The 20,400-nt window shown below is 42.5% G+C and overlaps 1 protein-coding gene across 3 annotated transcripts in view; it reads right to left on the reverse strand.

The window, feature by feature from the left end:
- LOC129822090 (P2X purinoceptor 1-like) overlaps window positions 1–20,400 on the reverse strand; it is a 55,025-nt gene that overhangs the window by 16,268 nt on the left and 18,357 nt on the right. For all 3 annotated transcript variants that reach the window (XM_055880019.1, XM_055880030.1, XM_055880039.1), the window contains exons 2-11: window positions 17,858–18,002; window positions 13,235–13,306; window positions 12,841–12,913; window positions 6,450–6,540; window positions 6,127–6,207; window positions 2,909–3,050; window positions 2,411–2,556; window positions 1,856–1,946; window positions 1,670–1,735; window positions 1,086–1,181 (exon numbers count right to left, since the gene is read on the reverse strand). In XM_055880019.1, the coding sequence (XP_055735994.1) occupies window positions 1,086–1,181; window positions 1,670–1,735; window positions 1,856–1,946; window positions 2,411–2,556; window positions 2,909–3,050; window positions 6,127–6,207; window positions 6,450–6,540; window positions 12,841–12,913; window positions 13,235–13,306; window positions 17,858–18,002 (1,003 nt within the window). The remainder of the gene's footprint in view (window positions 1–1,085; window positions 1,182–1,669; window positions 1,736–1,855; window positions 1,947–2,410; window positions 2,557–2,908; window positions 3,051–6,126; window positions 6,208–6,449; window positions 6,541–12,840; window positions 12,914–13,234; window positions 13,307–17,857; window positions 18,003–20,400) is intronic.

Genomic DNA, 20,400 nt, shown 5'->3' on the forward strand with positions numbered 1-20,400 from the left:
TCACAACAGCTCTACTCTGCTCCGCAAAGCACAATAAGTATGAATGCCCTGACTTCTGCAGACACTGTATCACCGTAACTGCTGTACAACCAATGCAGACTTGGGATTGGTCATACAGCGCCTTTAACCCTATGTACACATCCAAGCTGTTGCATATTAACAGCGTTGCAGTTGACAGGGAGATTCTCAATTGCTCCTCTTCTACCACGGAAGAGTTATGAAATCCGCCGCACCCACTTTGAACCAGCTGTTATTTTCTCGGAGGAAAAAAGCAAGCGCACATTTAAAAACGATATGCTACTTATCGTTTATCTATAGAATGTCTATAGAAAAATGAACTTCATTTTTTAGTTTTGTATTTATTTAAATCTTCCCATTCTAAATCAACTAATATGGCAACTAAATTACTTTAAATATGTTTTACCATCATGATAAAATTGTGCCACCAGTAGGAAAAGTAACACCAATGCATAGCTGCAGGGAGTAGGGGTGCTGAGGGTGCTGCAGTACACCCCGATAAGTCTGTTTTTTGTTTTGTTTTTGTTTTCACAAAATTAGTGCACAAGGCCTTTATTACTCCTGTATGAGCAGATTTTTTGTTGTTGTCAGCAGCGAGGGAAGCCATGCATCTTCCCACATCTTCCCACCACAATTCAAGAACAATTTCTCCGTTTTAATTGTTATTTGCCTGATGACACGCTAGTGGAGAAGGAGAGCCTAATTTTATACGCGCGCATTTGTTTCCATGTTTTCTCTCCAATGAGGAGAGGATGCAGGTAATGGAGCCAATCCAATTGAGATTCTCCCATAGTTTGCTGACAGTTTGAGCATGTATAGATCATCTCTTAGGGACTATGCAAATAAAGTGGGACCTAGTAGCCTTCCCCAAAAAAGGAGACAATTACACCATGTATTTCTTCGAGAAATCACCTGAACTGTTGGGTAAATTACTATGTGTATTGTTGAAGGTCTGTCTGCCTAGTTTTCTGTACAGCTATTTATAGAATGCCTCTATGCTGCCATTTTTCATTTAAACTGAACGACTGAGGGTCAACGCTACGCAAAAGTTAGAAACTCAAACTCACCTGCTCTACTGTTTCTGTGACCTTGAATTTCATGTTGTTGTAGAACTCCCTCTTTGGTAGTAGATACAGAAGGATCAGATCGCATACTACAGTCGCCTTTGGAAACACAACACAATTATTTGCATCATAAACATAAAGAAATACTATACACTGACCAGGTGAATCCAGGTGAAAGCTATGATCCCTGATCCCTTGAGGATCCCTTGATGTCACCTGTTAAATCCACTTCAATCAGTGTAGATGAAGGGCAGATTACAGGTTAAAGAATAATTTTCAAGCCTTGAGACATTGTCAGAATACAGGTTGTGTATGTGTCCCGTTCAGAGGGCAAATTGGCAAGACGAATTGAGGCTGTTCTGAGGGCAAAAGGGGATACAACTCAATAATAGGAAGGTGTTCCTAATGTTTTGTGCACTCAGTGGACATTGAATTATGTGTTCATAACTACCGCTGTCACACGACTGAATAGTTAAAGATGTTTGTTTAGTCTACACTATGCAAGCTGTTCAAGAGATACAGTAGGCTACTTGAGATTCTGAATGCTTTGAAATATCAAATAGGATGTGTAGTATTGTAAGACTCACCACTCCAAAGATTCCAACGCCAGACCCTATAGCTGTTAGTGTTGGGATGATATCAAACTTTCTGGCCTGGGAAATAACAATACGATTAACAATCTTCATCGTTTTCATCTACCGTTGCAAAGGAGGAATTCAGAAACACTGGCGGGAACATTACAAGGATCGCAATCATGAACTTCATGAACTTACCACTGAACGAACAATGATGTCGAATCGAATCCCAAACACTTTCAGAAGTGTTCTTTTCTCCTGTTTGTCCTCCATATAATGCTTTGCATACCTAAAGCACAAAATGTAAACATTTGGGCAGCCTCTAGGCTCGTGCTTTAATCAGATCTGTATTTCTCTCTCTTCTGCCTTTTACATGACCTTAGCCATGCAACTAAGAGTGCTCTGTATAATGAATACAGCGTACTCTTCTTAGTCACATGGCTAACAAGACCCCTTTCTAAGTGTTTTTCTTTCACCTATTCAAAATTCAGAACAGGCTTTTCGATTTACAATAAGAAAGGGGCCCTTACCAGAAAGGTCAATAAATACGTCAGTATTGTTGCAGATGTTTTTTTTTCCTGATTTATTGAGATAGGACTGTGAAGATGAGACAGGAAATGTTGGCAAGATTGCGAGTCGGAAAGGCAGTGAGTCAGATTCAAACCCACACCGAATATGGGATAAAGTTGTATCAGAGTCTGCAGCACTAACCGCAAGACCACACAGGACACACATGGCAGATGCTTTATTTACCGGAAATTGTATCCAACAGACGCTCTAGCCATGTCTGTCTCATTGGGATTTCCATAGAGACCGTGGAAGGTGTAGATCGGTTTACACTTTGACTGGTCATAGTCCAGGTTACAGGTCCAGTCAATGACGATACCAATCGCCCCGCCCTGTCACATAACAATCAGTACAATACATCCAGTCAATGAGGGTACAACTAACCTCAAACAACACAATACTATGCCATCAACATTGCCAATCAATGGAGGTACCAATAACACCTAAGTGAAAAAGGAGTCTCCAGACACTTAAATCAGAAGCAATTTGTGTTTCTACTAATCTTTCCCTCGGTAATGACCTTCGTCAGAGCATACCTCGTTACCAATAACACCACCATCGATCAATGACTCAACAATAAACACCAACACTATGATCACCAACACTGAACACACAGCCATCCCATGGATTGACAGGTGCTTGTAAACCTGCTTCACTCAAAAATAGTATAGCATTATTGCTTACCATTTTGGCTATGGTGGCGAAGTTGAAGCCAGACAGCTGTACCAAGTCACCCAGTCTGAAAATGGGACACAGTGGGGACGTTGTCGGGTCATACACACAACTCTTGATGTACTGATTGTCGATACCTTCTACAAGGTTACTCCTGGGAAGGGAATGGGAAGAGATCATTGTTAAAAAGATGACAAGTTTATATCTTACTGTACTGGTTATTTAACTACATAGATATTTGAATCAAGATCACATTTGGGATACTACCTGCCTAAACATGAATGTATCTTGTAATTATATCACTACTTATGGATTAGCTGTCACATACCATCGCCATCCATATTCAATGCATTACAGACACAATACAGTGAATTTGGAAAGTATTACGGCCCCTTGATTTTTTCCACATTTTGTTATGTTACAGCCTTATTCTAAAATGGATCAAATTTGATTAAAAGCGTCTCTGCACAGCTATTTTCAGGTTTCTCCGAGAGATCGCGTTCAAGTCCGGGCTCTGGCTGGGCCACTCAAGGACATTCAGAGACTTGAACCGGAGCCATTCCTGCATTGTCTTGGCTGTGTGCTTAGGGTCGTTGTCCTGTTGGAAGGTGAACCTTTGCCCCAGTCTGAGGTCCTGAGGTTTTCATCAAGGATCTCTATGTACTTTGCTACGTTCATCTTTGCCTCGATCTTGACTAGTCTCCCAGTCCCTGCCTCTGAAAACATCCCCACAGTATGATGGTGCCATGTTTCCTCCAGACGTGACGCTTGGTATTCAGGCCAAATAGTTCAATCTTGGTTTCATCAGACCAGAGAATCTTGTTTCTTATGGTCTGAAAGTCCTTTATGTGCCTTTTGGCAAACTCCAAGCGGGCTGTCATGTACCTTTTACTGAGGAGTGGCTTCCGTATGGCCACTCTACCATAAAGGCCTGATTGGTGGAGTGCGACAGAGATGGGTGTCCTTCTGGAAGGTTCTCCCATCTCCACAGAGGACCTCTGGAGCTCTGTCAGAGTGACCATCGCGTTCTTGGTTACCTCCCTGACCCTTCTCCTCCGATTGCTCAGTTAGATTGGGTGGCCAGCTCTAGGAAGAGTCTTGGTGGTTCTTCCATTTAAGAATTGTGGAGGCCACTGTGTTCTTGGGGACGTTCAATGCTGCAGAAATGTTTTGGTACACTTCCCCAGATCTGTGCCCCGACACAATCCTGTCTCTGAGCTCTACGGACAATTCCTTCGTCCTCATGGCTTGGTTTTTGCTCTGACGTGCACTATCAACTGTTGGACCTTATATAGACAGGTGTGTGCCTTTCCACATCATGTCCAATCAATTTAATTTACCACAAGTGGACTCCAATCAAGTTGTAGAAACATCTGGATGATCAATGGAAACAGGATGCACCTGAGCTCAATTTCAAGTCTCATAGCAAAGAGTCTGAATACTTATGTCAGGTATTTCATTTTAAATTTTTTGTAAATGTGCAAACGTTTCTTAAAAACCTGTTTTCGCTTTGTCATTATGGGATATTGTGTGTAGATTGCTGGGGAAAAATGCATTAATTTTAGAATAAGGCTGTAACGTAACAAAATGTAGAAAAAGTCAAGTGGTCTGAATACTTTCCGAAGGCACTGTATATGTGTGATGTAATACATTTATACAACGAATAAGGTGTCAGTAAGAGCTGGGAGAGGTGACATTAACTTGAAAGTGAGTGAGAAAGACAGAGAGGGAGAGGTTGTCCAGACTTTGACCATCAGACAACAGAAAGAGAAAGAAAACAGTTTTGAGCTGAAAAGTATGCCAGTGGAAGAGAGGACAGTAGCAGGTGACCCAACTGTGGTTTGTGACTATTATGATTTTGGTAACGGAATTACAAGGCAAAAGGTAATATTTCTTAAACTTAGAGAAGGCAATCAATGTCTCCAAAACGAAATATGTGTTTATTAGTAGGCAGGAATCTTTACATCAACATTATTGTGTTTCAATGTATTTCTAAGGCCCCTTATCCATCTGTTTATCCAGAAATGTTTAAGATGAAAAATGGTTGAAAAATGTATCTATGCCTTTGTAACGATGTGCGCTGAGAGTTGGGAAGCAAGTTCGGGGAGTGAGTGTTTTAATAAATAAACACAACATAATAAGAAACATGAACGCACAGACATGACACAGGAACAGAAACAATAACGCCTGGGGAAGGAATCAAAGGGAGTGACATATATAGGGAAGGTAATCAAGGAGGTGATGGAGTCCAGGTGAGTCTGAAGACGCGCAGGTGCACGTAACAATGGTGACAGGTGTGCGCCATAACGAACAGCCTGGTGACCTAGAGGCCGGAGAGGGAGCACACGTGACAGCCTTCTTTTCCCATATAGTCTCTTAGCTTTCATTTGAAACCCAAATTGATATGCCCCTATGAACTTTTTAATCCTTATTTTACCATTTTACCAAGTTGACTGATAACACATTCTCATTTACAGCAACGACCTGTGGAATAGTTACATGGTGAGGAAGAGGGATGAATGAGCCAATTGGAAGCTGGGGATGATTAGGTTGGGATTGGGAATTTAGCCAGGAAACCGGGGTTAACACCCCTACTCTTACAATAAGGCCATAGGATCTTTAGTGACCACAGAGAGTCAGGACACCCATTTAGCATCCTATCCAAAAGACAGTACCTTACACAGGGCAATGTCCTTAATCACTGCCCTGGGGAATTGGGATTTTTTTTTATGGGGACCAGAGGAAAGAGTGCCTACTACTGGCCCTCCAACACTTCCAGCAGCATATGGTCTCACATCCAGGGAACGACCAGGACCAACCCTGCTTAGGTTCAGAGGCAAGCCAGCAGTAGGATGCAGGGTGGTCCTATTTGATGGAAATGCCCATTTGATATTCATCTATGCTCTTCTCATTATCACTTGCCTCTCGTGTTCCTAGGAGAGTTGTGCCCTGCTCCTGCTCTGACCTGTGCTCCTGACTTCAGCAGCTCTCAGGGGAGCGAAAGGGGAGAACCGTCTTTATGTTGTTGCTATGGTAATTTGGCCGTATATTGTAAGGCAGGATCATGTAGGTTGAGTGAGACAGACACCACCTGCATCATGTGCAAATACTACAGATCTCAGGAGAAGAACCAACTTTTTTATGCTTTTATGAGTGTAAACCACAATGACTTTCCTCATACTAATAGAAGGTTCTGAAAATGTATACACTGTATCAAAAAGGTCACCCACCTCTTAACACCATATGCTGGAAAGGTGACAGAGTTTTTGATGAACAGTGTGTGGTTCTCTGCCGACATCAAAAGTGCGGGACTGCACGGAAAACATTAGAACATAGAAAACGAAGACAAACAAAGCATCAAACACACATAGACATACAGAGAGGTCATCATAGAAAATGGATGGAGACCATTTTCCTTTCATAAAATAGCTTACAAATCACTTGGTTCAGTTCAAAGTAACATTCAGTAGATATAACTTATAACAAGTAATAAATGATTATAGCTACAGGCTTTATGTAAAGTGTTAACATCATTTTCAGTGATCCTACATACTCTGGGATTTTGCTGTCATCTTCCACAGGGCACCAGGCTACAACCTCACACGTCTTGGTTGTGTTCCCCACACACTTCCCCGTCATATGTCCTTGGGGTGGACGGTGGAGGGGAGCAGCGAGACATTGACATGGAGAAAAGACACGTGAGGGATATAGATTTTCAACATGAAGTACGCATGAGTAGGAGTCCTTCACAGAAACAGAATTAACGTTTCTACGTCCACTTTCTTTTCTCTCCGCCACTTAAAATCTTATCTAAAATGTGTCTCATTACAGAACACCAAAGGAAACTGTTAAGAGAGCAAAAAGAGTGCTGAGATATCTCTTTTATATCTCTCTGATCTGAAAAGTATAACTTCCTTCTGCATGAAAAACATTGAAGCTGATGTGGTTCCGAGAGATTGAAAGGGCTTAGATATAACCCATGGGCCTATTGGGACAGTTACAAAATACAGAGCCAACCCTTTCAACTTCCTACGTTATATAGGTTCATAGGCTTATTAGGCTTACTGTATAGGCTTATTAGATTGGCTCCTACTACTCCCTGTGTGTCTGCTAATCTGTCTGCCTGTGTCTCTGACTGTGCTTATGACTTGTGTCGATTGCATTTGTCTGCGAGTTAATGGTTCAAATCAAATAAAATGTTATTAGTCACATGCGCCGAAAACAACAGGTGAAATGCTTACTTACAAGCCCCTAACCAACAATGCCGTTTAAAAAAATAAGAAGAAGAAATAAAAGGAACAAGTAATTAAAGAGGAGCAGTAAAATAACAATAGCGAGACTATATATAGAGGGTACCTGTACAGAGTCAATGTGCGGGGGCACCGGTTAGTCGAGGTTATTGAGGGAATATGTACAGTTGAAGTCGGAAGTTTACATACACTTAGGTTGGAGTCATTAAAACTCATTTCTCAACCACTCCACAAATGTCTTGTTAACAAACTATAGTTTTGGCAAGTCGGTTAGGACATCTACTTTGTGCATGACACAAGTAATTTTTCGAACAGTTGTTTACAGACAGATTGTTTCACTTATAATTCACTGTATCACAATTCCAGTGGGTCAGAAGTTTACACACACTAAGTTGACTGTGCCTTTAAACAGCTCGGAAAATTCCAGAAAATTATGTCATGGCTTTAGAAGCTTCTGATGGGCTAATTTACATCATTTGAGTCGATTGGAGGTGTACCTGTGGATGTATTTCAAGGCCGACCTTCAAACTCAGTGCCTCTTTGCTTGATATCATGGGAAAATCTAAATATATTAGCCAAGACCCCAGAAAAAATTTGTGAACCTCCACAAGTCTGGTTCATCCTTGGGAGCAATTTCCAAATGCCTGAAGATGCCACGTTCATCTTTACAAACAATAGTACACAAGTATAAACACCATTTGATCACACAGCTGTCATACCGCTCAGGAAGTTGACGTGTTCTGTCTCCTAGAGATGAATATACTTTAGTGCGAAAACTGCAAATCAATCCCAGAACAACAGCAAAGGACCTTGTGAAGATGCTGGAGGAAACAGGTACAAAAGTATCTATATCCACAGTAAAACGAGTCCTATATCGAGATAACCTGAAAGACCGCTCAGCAAGGAAGAAGCCACTGCTCGAAAACCACCATAAACATTTACATTTTAAGTCATTTAGCAGACGCTCTTATCCAGAGCGACTTACAAATTGGAAAGTACATACATATTCATCCTGGTCCCCCCATGGGAATTGAACCCTGGTCCCCCCGTGGGAATTGAACCCACAACCCTGGCGTTGCAAGCGCCATGCTCTACCAACTGAGCCACACGGGACCTATAAAAAAGCCAGACTACGGTTTGTAACTGCACATGCGGACAAAGATTGTACTTTTTGGAGAAATGTCCTCTGGTCCGATGAAACAAAAACGATGGCCATAATGACCATTGCTATGTTTGGAGGAAAAAGGGGGATGCTTGCAAGCCGAGAGCACCATCCCAACCGTGAAGCACGGGGGTGGCAACATCATGTTGTGGGGGTTCTTTGCTGCAGGAGGGACTGGTGCACTTCACAAAATAGATGGCATCATGAGGCAGGAAAATTTTGTAGATATATTGAAGCAACATCTCAAGACATCAGTCAGGAAGTTAAAGCTTGGTCGCAAATGGGTCTTCCAAATGGACAATGACCCCAAGCATACTTCCAAAGTTGTGGAAAAATGGTTTAAGGACAACAAGGTCAAGGTATTGGAGTGGCCATCACAAAGCCCTGACCTCAATCCTATACTGAAAAAGCGTGTGCGAGCAAGGGGGCCTACAAACCTGACTCAGTTACACCAGCTCTGTCAGGAGGAATGGGCCAAAATTTATCCAACTTATTGTGGGAAGCTTGTGGAAGGCTACCCGAAACGTTTGACTCAAGTTAAACAATTTAAGGCAATGCTACCAAATACTAATTGAGTGTTTGTAAACTTCTGACCCACTGGGGAATGTGATGAAAGAAATAAAAGCTGAATAAATCAATCTCTCTACTATTATTCTGACATTTCACATTCTTAAAATAAAGAGGTGAACCTAACTGACCTAAGACACGGAATTGTTAATAGGATTAAATATCAGAAATTGTGAAAAACTGAGTTTAAATGTATGTGGCTAAGGTGTATGTAAACTTCCGACTTCAACTGTACATGTAGGTAGAGTTATTAGAGTGACTGTGCATAGATAATAACAGAGAGTAGCAGCAGCGTAAAAGAGAGGGTGGCCAATGAAAATAGTCTGGGTAGCCATTTGATTAGATGTTCAGAAGTCTTATGGCTTTGGGGTAGAAGCTGTTTAGAGGCCTCTTAGACCTAGACTTGGCACTCCGGTACCGCTTGCCGTGCGGTAGCAGAGAGAACAGTCTATGATTAGGGTGGCTGGATTCTTTGACGATTTTTAGGGCCTTCCTCTGACACCGCCTGGTATAGAGGTCCTGGATGGCAGGAAGCTTGGCCCCAGTGATGTACTGGGCCGTACGCTCTACCCTTTGTTGTGCCTTGCGGTTGGAGGCCGAGCAGTTCCCATACCAGGCGGTGATGCAACCCATCAGGATGCTCTTGATGGTGCATCTGTAAAACCTTTTGAGGATCTGAGAACCCATGCCAAAGCTTTTCAGTCTCCTGAGGGGAATAGGTCTCTTCACGACTGTATTTGTGTGCTTGGACCATGTTAGTTTGTTGGTGATATGGACACCAAGGAACTTGATGCTCTCAACCTGCTCCACTACAGCCCCGTTGATGAGAATGGGGGCGTGCTCGGTCCTCTTTTTCCTGTAGTCCACAATAATCTCCTTTGTCTTGATCTGTAACGCTTGTCGTCTGGAGGAGAAGAAGAGGACCAAGGTGCAGCGTGGTAAGTGTTCATATTCTTTAATCCAATACTCAACACTAAACAAAACAACAAACACTACAAACGAACAGTCCTGAAAGGTGAAACAAACACTAAACAGGAAACAACCACCCACAAACAAAAGTGGGAAAACAGGCTACGTAAATATGGCTCCCAATCAGAGACAACGATAGACAGCTGCCTCTGATTGGGAGCCACACCAGGCCAAACACACAGAAACAGAAAACCTAGACCTACAACATAGAATACCCAGACATAGAATACCCAGACATAGAATACCCACCCAGATCACACCCTGACCAAACTAAAAATAGAAACATACAAAGCAATCTACGGTCAGGGCGTGATATGATCACATTGAGGGAGAGGTCGAGGTCTTGGCACCACACGGCCAGGTCTCTGACATCCTCCTTAAAGGCTGTCTCGTCATTGTCGGTGATCAGACCTACCACTGTTATATCATCGGCAAACTTAATGATGGTGTTGGAGTCGTGCCTGGCCGTGCAGTCATGCGTGAACAGGGATTACAGGAGGGGACTGAGCACTCACCCCTGAGGGGCCCCTGTGTTGAGGATCAGCGTTGTGGATGTGTTGTTACCTACCCTTACCACCTGGGGGTGGCTCGTCAGGAAGTCCAGGATCCAGTTGCAGAGGGAGGTGTTTAGTCCTAGGGTCCTTAGCTTATTGATGAGCTTTGAGGGCACTATGGTTTTGAACGCTGAGCTATAGTCAATGAATAGCATTGCCTACAACTCAGTGTTAGGTGTTCCCTTTGCCCAGGTGGGAAAGGGCAGTGTGGAGTGCAATAGAGATTGCATCATCTGTGGATCTGTTAGGGCGGTATGCAAATTGGAGTGGGTCTAGGGATTCTGGGATAATGGTGTCGATTTGAGCCATTACCAGCCTTTCAAAGCACTTCATGGCTACATATGTGAGTGCTACGGGTCAGTAGTCATTTAGGTAGGTTACCTTAGTGTTCTTGGGCACAGGGACTATGGTGGTCTGCTTAAAACATGTTGGTATTACAGACTCGGACAGGGAGAGGTTGAAAATGTCAGTGAAGACACTTTGCCAGTTGGTCAGCGCATGCATGTTTCAGTGTTATTTGCCTCAAAGCGAGCATAGAAGTAGTTTAGCTCGTCTGAAAGGCTTGTGTCACTGGGCAGCTCTCGGCTGTGCTTCCCTTTGTAGTCTGTAATGGTTTGCAAGCCCTGCCACATCCGAAGAGCGTCGAAGCCGGTGTAATACGGTTCGATCTTCGTTCTGTATTGACGCTTTGCCTATTTGATGGTTCGTTGGAAGGCATAGCGGGATTTCTTATAAGCTTTCGGGTTAGTGTCCCGCTCCTTGAAAGCGGCAGTTCTAGCCTTTAGCTCAGTGCGGATTTTGCCTGTAATCCATGGCTTCTAGTTGAGGTATGTACGTACGGTCACTGTGGGGACGACTTCATCGATGCACTTATTGAAGCTAATGACTGATATATTGTACTCCTCAATGCCATCGGAAGAATCCCGGAACATGTTCCAGTCTGTGCTAGCAAAACAGTCCTGTAGCTTAGCATCTGCTTCATCTCACCACTTTTTTATTTACCGAGTCACTGTTTTCATTTTTGCTTGTTAGCAGGAATCAAGAGGATAGAATTATGGTCAGATTCGCCAAATGGAGGGCGATGGAGAGCTTTGTACGAGTCTCTGTGTGTGGACTAAAGGTGGTCTAGAGTTTTTTCCCCCTCTAGTTGCACATTTAACATCCTGATAGAAATTTGGTAAAACGGATTTAAGTTTGCCTGCATTAAAGTCCCTGGCCACTAGGAGCACTGCCTCTGGATGAGCATTTTCCTGTTTGCTTATGGCGGAATACAGCTCATTGAGTGCGGTCTTAGTGCCAGCATCAGTCTGTGGTGGTATGTAGACAGCTACGTAAAATACAGATGAAAAGTCTCTAGGTATGAGAACAATACCTCAAGACTTCCTATGATATTGTACACCGGCTGTTATTTCCAAACATACATAGTCCGCCACCCCTTGTTGTACCAGATGCCGCTGTTCTATCCTGCCGATAGAGCGTATAACCAACCAGCTGTATGTTGATAATGTCGTCGTTCAGCCATGAGTCCATGAAGACTCCATGCCAGCCATGAGTCCATGAAGCAAGATATGACAGTTTTTAATGTCCCGTTGGTAGTTTAATCTTCCGCGTAGGTCGTCGATTTTATTTCGCTTGTGGAACGGAAGGCAGTGGTTGTGTGCATGTATGCATAATATGTGTGTGTGGGACTCTGTTTGCATGCTTTAATAGAATGGTGAGCCAAGGCACTCAACCACCCTGCGTCATGTTGCTAAGAACATGGAATGTTGTTGATCTGAAATCAAGCATACTTTTTCTTCATGACTTTGGGCAGGGAAACAATGCTTATACAACCTGAACACTTATCTCCCTGACAAGTTTTTTGCTCTCTGACAAGTGAAATCGTGTGCCATTTTAATTTATGTTAAACAACACCTGATTTTGATTACAAGTAATTAGAATCCAATACATACAGTAGTAATAATTGAACAGCGTAAGGGATAGACTACGAAGGACTGTGAATTATTTTCACTGAACTCACATCCCTTTGTTGTTTATCCCTTATTGTAGTTATAGATGGCCAGTGTGAGTAGGCAGGTAGGGAGGGTTGTGGTAGTGGCAGTGAAGAATGGTTAGCTTGGCTAGGTAGGTAGTGAAGAGGGTTAGTTAGTGCAGTGTTTCTCAACCTTTTTTTATACCAGGGACCGACAAGCTATGGCCCTCTTGTGTCAGCGACTGGCAAACTATACCTCTTCCTCCTTTGGGGGACAACCTGCTAGCACTGGAGAACTGACTATATTAGTGTTCAGTTAACCATCTCAGGAACCGGCCAGGACCGGCCAGCAATGTGCCATGAACCAACGCTGGTCCACGGACCAGAAGATGAGAAACACCAAATATAATAATAACACTGGCAGTGTGACACATGGACTGTGTCACACTGCCATGCCGTCAGGACTTTACCATGTCCTGTACGTTCTATTATCCCTATTTCACAGTCTGAGTCGGAGTTGCAGAGATACCTGGGTTCTGCGAGCTGAAACACAGGAAGGAGTTAGAGTCAATGGGTAACTGTTGTTGTTGTTGTGTGTGTGTGTGTGTGTGTGTGTGCGTGTGCGTGTGCGTGTGTGTGCGAAACATGATAAAATAGGACAACAAAGGACATCATTTGTTAAAACCACATATTCCTGATTGATAATCTCTGTGCACATGTATTTAATCTCACAATGAAAGTGGATGAGCTGATATGATGGACTTTACATTTAGCTTTAGTATTTATAAAAATGGATTCTAATCAGAAAGATATACAAAGAGATACAGAAAATCCAATAAATACTTTTGAGATGAGTTGACATACCTCAGGACATTTTCCCATTTTCTGACCTTTGGTTATAATGTAGTTGGTCATCACCACAAAAGATGAGTCTCCCTAAGGTGTGTGAGAGAGAGAGAGAAGAGAAGAGAGAGAGAGAGAGAGAGAGAGAGAGAGAGAAGAGAGAGAAGAGAATAGAAAGAGAGAGAGAGAGAAGAGAGAGAGAGAGAGAGAGAGAGAGAGAGAGAGAGAGAGAAAAGCCCCATTTACACCTGGTTCTAACTTGCGTCCTTTGTTCTTATCTTGTCCACATTCTGCTGGTGCCCACATTTTTAGACAGGTGTAGACAATCAAAATACACATTGTGATCCGGTTGTGATCAGATCATCCTTTCCACATCCAGAGGTAGTCAGATACGCATTGTGTCTGGATATCTTACAAGTGTAGACAGATCTGGACAGAAAAACTATTTAAATCTTCGTTATTTAGCCCTCTAAAATCCTTGACAGGTGGTAACATTGACTGATTACATCAATATGTCTTACAATAAATAAATAAATATTATTTTGAAAGAATACCTGTGAAATAATTTGCATAAAGGAAGGAACCAGGAAATGCAGACACAGAGGAGAGATAACAGAAACATTTCTGGAAATGTGGGCACAATCATAATGTAGACTAGATCAGGACACATGTTAGCACCATGTAAAAACGGGGCTTGATAGACAGCGACACAGAGAGATTATAATTGTATCTTTAAATGTGACAATCATACAGCTTGAAGCCATTTATTTTTCTTTAGTATTATAGCCACTATTCTTATTGTTGTCGCTTTTGTTTTCATAATTATTATTGTATCACTTTGCTTTGGCAACATTGACCTTGTTATTAAAGCATATCGAATTATTTGAATGTGACCTGTATATATAACGATCCCCCGTCCAATTCCCTATGGGAACAACAAGGTCTGCTACCGGATATAGTTTTACCTGTAAATGTCATCACGTCAGAAGGTCATGAGGTAAAATCAGTTGTCTTTTAAAATGTTATTACCTTTCACAGACCTACAGGTCATCTCTCCACGTTATGTGACAAACCTTTTGTCGCTGTTGTTTTTGTAACAGATCTATAGCCCCCGACATGCAACAGAACTACTGAATTACATGAAGGTGCAGTCGATTAGCCCTGGTCTAAGGGACGTTTTCATGTTCTAGTAATTGCATTTCTATGACCCTCGCTCTCCTGTTTCATTCTATTGGCCCTCTCTTGAGTCTCGACCAGGATGTCGTTCATGTTAATGTAAACTAACTCATATGTAGAGGCCATATAAAGCACAGGACATGTGGCCCTGAATTAATAAGGACTGGTACTGGAGCATTCCTGCCTGGGTAACAGCATTAGATGGCATCAGACCTAGGTTCAAATACTATCTGCTTGATTGGCACTTTATCTGTGCTTGATTGAGCTTCCCTGTTGCAATGGAATCAACAACAAAGTCTAACATCTCCAAAGTACAAACCCCGGCCACCTGACACTCCAGGCAGGCTAAAGTAAACACTCAAAGTATTTGAAAGATCTTAAATAGTATTTCAACACAGGTCTGGATGGCATGGCATTGTGTAATTCGGTCACACGATGCTAAGTCACTGACTGTGACCACTTCGGGAAGTGGTTCTTATCATGCAAAGACAGATGTTATTGCATCGATTCCAGTCAATGTTATGGCAGTACCACAATGGCATCTAATTGATAATGCAGTTAGAGTCAATATACTTTCTTTGTAGATGAATGTTATTAAGACATGTCTGTGTAGTTACAGTAGTACAAGACATCTTTTACTACTACTATTAATACTACTACTACTATAAAACTGCTCAATATACTGCCTATTTCAATATCTAGAAAATAAATACCTTTTGGGTGTAATACAATGTTGAATCACTAAATCAATACTGTATAACCAGTATCAATTACATTGTTTTGGAAATCACCATGAGACTCAGGTAAATACCTTGAATAAGTTAACATATACCATATATTATAGATTATGACATTTTCAATGTTCCTGATTGAGTCTGTAATACCAACATGTTTCAAGCAGACCACAGACCACACTTGTCCCTGTGCCCAAGAACACAAAGGCAACCTGCCTAAATAACTACAGACCTGTAGCGACCGTAGCCATGAAGTGCTTTGAAAGGTTGGTAATGTATCACGACTTACGCCGAAGTCGGTCCCTCTCCTTGTTCAGGCGACTTTCGGCAGTCGACGTCACCGGCCTTCTAACCATCGCCGATCCACTTTTCATTTTCCATTTGTTTTGTCTTTGTCTTACACACCTGGTTTCAAACCCCCAATTACCTGTTCATTATTTAACCCTCTATTTACTCTTATCTGCTGTCCTGCGCCTGACTCCTATACACCAGCTACACATAGACCTCCTGACATAATGGCTCACATCAACAACATTATCCTAGAAACCCTAGACCCACTCTAATTTGCATACCGCCCAAACAGATTCACAGATGATGCAATCTCTATTGCACTCCACACTGCCCTTTCCCACCTGGACAAAAGGAACACTTATGTGAGAATGCTATTCATTGACTAAAGCTCAGCGTTCAACACCATAGTAACCTCAAAGCTCATCACTAAGCTAAGGATCCTGGGACTAAAGACCTCCCTCTGCAACTGGATCCTGGACTTCCTGACGGGCCGCCCCCAGGTGGTGAGGGTAGGTAGCAACACATCTGCCACACTGATCCTCAACACTGGAGCTGTCCAGGGGTGCGTGCTCAGTCCCCTCCTGTACTCCCTGTTCACCCACGACTGCATGGCCAGGCATGACTCCAACACCATCATTGAGTTTGCAGACGACACAACAGTGGTGTGCCTGATCACCGACAATGACGAGACAGCCTATAGGGAGGAGGTCAGAGACCTGGCCAGGTGATGCTAGAATAACAACCTATCCCTCAATGTGACCAAGACTAGGGAGATGATTGTGGACAACAGGAAAAGGAGGACCGAGCACGCCCCCATTCTCATCGACGGGGCTGTAGTGGAGCAGGTAGAGAGCTTCAAGTTCCTTGGTGTCCACATCAACAACAAACTAGAATGGTCCAAACACACCAAGACAGTCGTGAAGAGGGCACGACAAAGCCTATTCAGGACCTCTACACCAGGAACTCTACACCTATCCAGGACCTCTACACCAGGTGGTGTCAGAGGAAGGCCCTAAAAATTGTCAAAGACCCCAGCCACCCCAGTCATAGATTGTTCTCTCTACTACCGCATGACAAGTGGTACCGGAGTGCCAAGTCAAGAACAAAAAGGCTTCTCGATAGTTTTTACCCCCAAGCCATAAGACTCCTGAACAGGAAAATCAAATGGCTTCCCGGACTATTTGCAGTGTGCCCCCCCCCCAACCCCTCTTTTACGCTGCTGCTACTCTCTGTTTATCATATATGCATAGTCACTTTAACTATACATTCATGTACATACTACCTCAATTGGGCCGACCAACCAGTGCTCCTGCACATTGGCTAACCAGGCTATCTGCATTGTGTCCCGCCACCCGCCACCCGCCAACCCCTCTTTTACGCTACTGCTACTCCCTGTTCATCATATCTGCATAGTCACTTTAACCATATTTACATGTACATACTACCTCAATCAGCCTGACTAACCGGTGTCTGTATGTAGCCTCGCTACTCGTATAGCCTCGCTACTGTATATAGCCTGTCTTTTTACTGTTGTTTTATTTCTTTACTTACCTATTGTTCACCTAATACCTTTTTTGCACTATTGGTTAGAGCCTGTAAGTAAGCATTTCACTGTATTCGGCGCTGTTGTATTCGGCGCACTGACATATAAACTTTGATTTGATATATTATGATAACAGACATGGTAATCTTCAGGTAAATACCTTGAATAAGTTAACAGATACCATATATTATGATAACATACAAGGTCATCTTCAGGTAAATACCTTGAATAAGTTAACAGTTCACAGGCTGTATAATCTTGTGTGTTTGACCTTCTTGCTGTTTTTGGTAATTGATCTCCTTACTCCTAACCATCAGTCAAACTGGTTGGATCTGAATTAAATAGACCCATCATGGCCACACCCCTCAGAGTAAACAGTAGTGTCTTCTTTGTATCTCTTTATTGCTTAGTCACGGTCAACATGAGCTGACTACACTTAGGCAAACAATGTCACGGTGTTTACAGAGACTCTCCCGCTTGTCTCTGTATTTGCCTAATGTGTGTGCGTGGGATCAGGATGTGTGCAAAGGAGCCACTGATGAAAGTTAGGAAACAGTTTCACTCTCACACCTGTGTGTTGACAATGATATCACGATACCACAGTTCATCTTCTTCACCTTCTTCATGTCCTCCTCCTTTTCCTCCTTCTTCTTCTTCTTCTTCAATCTGTCAGACACCATCTGTCTGACTTCCCCGCATGAACCTCGCCGTAGTACTTTATTATGCATTACTATTGCACTAGTATTACAGCACACTGGTAGATGTACTGTGAGGCTCAGTTCCTAGAGGGTGTAATGATATGTGACCTTTCAGGTCATTTGTTCAGTTTCTCATTCATTATAGTACTAGTTCGTCCACACTCAGCCACCTGTTCAAGAAAGATGTTAGCCAATGACCCACCTGTACAGGGAAGACGTAGTCGACCATGTCCCAGACCCTCTCCTCTCCATCCACCTTGGTGTAGCCCACCCCTTTCATCTTAGTAAAGACAGAACTCACGGCCGTGTCTGTCGACTGGTAGCCTTTCTCATAGATAAACACCCAACTGGATGGAGGAGAGGACACAGAGAATACCATAAATCAACCAATAGATCAATCAAATGTATTTATAACGCACAAACAGTTGTCTCAAAGTGCTTTACAGTAACCCGGCCTAAACCCTAAAAAGCAAGCAGAAGCACAGTGGTGAGGGAAAAGTCTCCAGCAGTCAGAAACCTTGAGAGGAACCAGACTAGGGATTTCAGCATCTGAGATATGAAACCACAGGCAAGGGCAAAGATCCATGAGTATTGCCAGGATTTCTAGACAACCATTTTCAAATGATGCCAACAGCTACAGTATAAGTCAAGGTTACAGTACAGTACTGTATGTGTCATACATGTATGATGTGTTGTATGACTAATGTAGTTCATGTACGTTCAATCAGTAAGGCTGGCCTGAATGCATCTTCTCACGTTAAACTTTGTTTCAGTAGTATAACGTATTCACATTGAAGCTTTTATCATGGGAACTTTATATTTGTCATTTTTAATAACGGTCTCATCATCATCAGATTGAGCAGATGTGACGTGGTAGGTTGCAGTGACGTGCTGAGCTTCAAACCTGTCTCATTATTGATTGTTTGAAATTATAATTTAGCCATCAATTCAAAGAAGGAAGCAAACTTAAAATACCAGACTTAGATAATTGTATTGCTAAATCCTATGATATGCTAAGTCAACAGACAAAGCAGGAAAGAGCAGTACTGTCCTCCAGCGAGACAGAGGAGTTGTGGCCGACCAAACGTTCTATCACAATGGACGGTTAGACTGAAGAAGGTTACCCAACAACATTCGCCAAAGACGACAGAGCTGCTTTGGAAAACATGAACAGGAAAAAAATAAGTTTTGCCCACGCTGTAGACGGCTGTATCGGTCCGCTAATACAGGACTATTAAAGGTCCAGTGCACTACTTTTGTAAATAAACATTCAGATTTTTCAGGGGGTGCTGCAGCACCCTCAGCACCTCTACTTCCCGCGGCTATGCGGAAACAATTTATCTATCAATTAACAATATTCTTGAGAGATCGTGGACAGTAGACGCATTCTTTACCCTATTCTTAAACACCACAGGGCCAGAAAGAGCACCTGGTGTTGGACAAGCTCTACATTAACAACCAGCTCTTCAGGGCCTCCGAGATAACAACCTGGTTGTGAGTAACCCTGCAATGCTGAGGCAGTAATTCCAAACTAGGCCCACTGTCACGTTCGTCGTATAGAGGAGACCAAAGCGCAGCGTGATTTGAGTACATCTTCTTTAATGAAGAAAGAACACTGAATGAACTATACAAAAACAACAAAACGAACGTGAAGCTATATAATAATAGTGCTGGCACAGGCAACTAACCATTGACAATCACCCACGAAATACTCAAGGAATATGGCTGCCTAAATATGGTTCCCAATCAGAGACAACGATAAACAGCTGCCTCTAATTGAGAAACAATCTCGGCAACCATAGACATACAAAACACCTAGACTAGTAACAACCGCATAAACATACAAAAACCCTAGACAGGACAAAAAACATATATCACCCTTGTCACACCCTGACCTAACCAAAAATAATAAAGAAAACAAAGAATACTAAGGTCAGGGCGTGACACCTACAACACTACATCCCTATTTTGTTTATCTCTCTCCCTCATGACGAGCAACCCCATGATGGTAACAGGGAAAATTTGAGTATCATGCAGTAGCCTAAACCTACCGATGTTACATTTGAGCTGAGTGAATGGAATACGAATGACAGTCATCCAATATGCTGTAATAGAAATAAGGCCATGCTCAGAAGAAAAAAAATGTGTCCTCCCTCATAACCGCCAACCGCCACTGACATTTATAGATTAAGTTATGTGGAAAAAGGAACTTCTGTCACGGGCAAAGAAATTCAAAAGAGGTGATGATATTAATTAATAATAATTTTGAGCCAAATGTGCAAACTGTCCAAACAGATCCGCAAGGAAGGTGGATCCTTTTGAATATGGTATTGAACGATAAAAATATTTGGATAATTAATCTATATGGTCCAAATAATGTTGATCCACACACATCCACACAAAAAGATGTATAACAATCTATTGAGCTCACAAGCAACAAACGATCCTATTATTATGGTGGGAGATTATAACACGGTTTTAAGTACTTCAATGGACCACAAAGGAAATCACACTACAAACTATCACCCGTATGCACTTAAGGAGATAACAAATATTATGGGCACATTAGACCTGGTGGATACATAGAGGCTAACAAACCCGGACCTAGTGAGATATACTGTACAACAAATATTATGGTCACATTAGACCTGGTGGATACATAGAGGCTAACAAACCCGGACCTAGTGAGATATACTGTACAACAAATATTATGGGCACATTAGACCTGGTGGATACATAGAGGCT

Source organism: Salvelinus fontinalis, chromosome 2 (genome assembly GCF_029448725.1).
Source record: "Salvelinus fontinalis isolate EN_2023a chromosome 2, ASM2944872v1, whole genome shotgun sequence".
NCBI classification, from domain to species: domain Eukaryota; kingdom Metazoa; phylum Chordata; class Actinopteri; order Salmoniformes; family Salmonidae; genus Salvelinus; species Salvelinus fontinalis.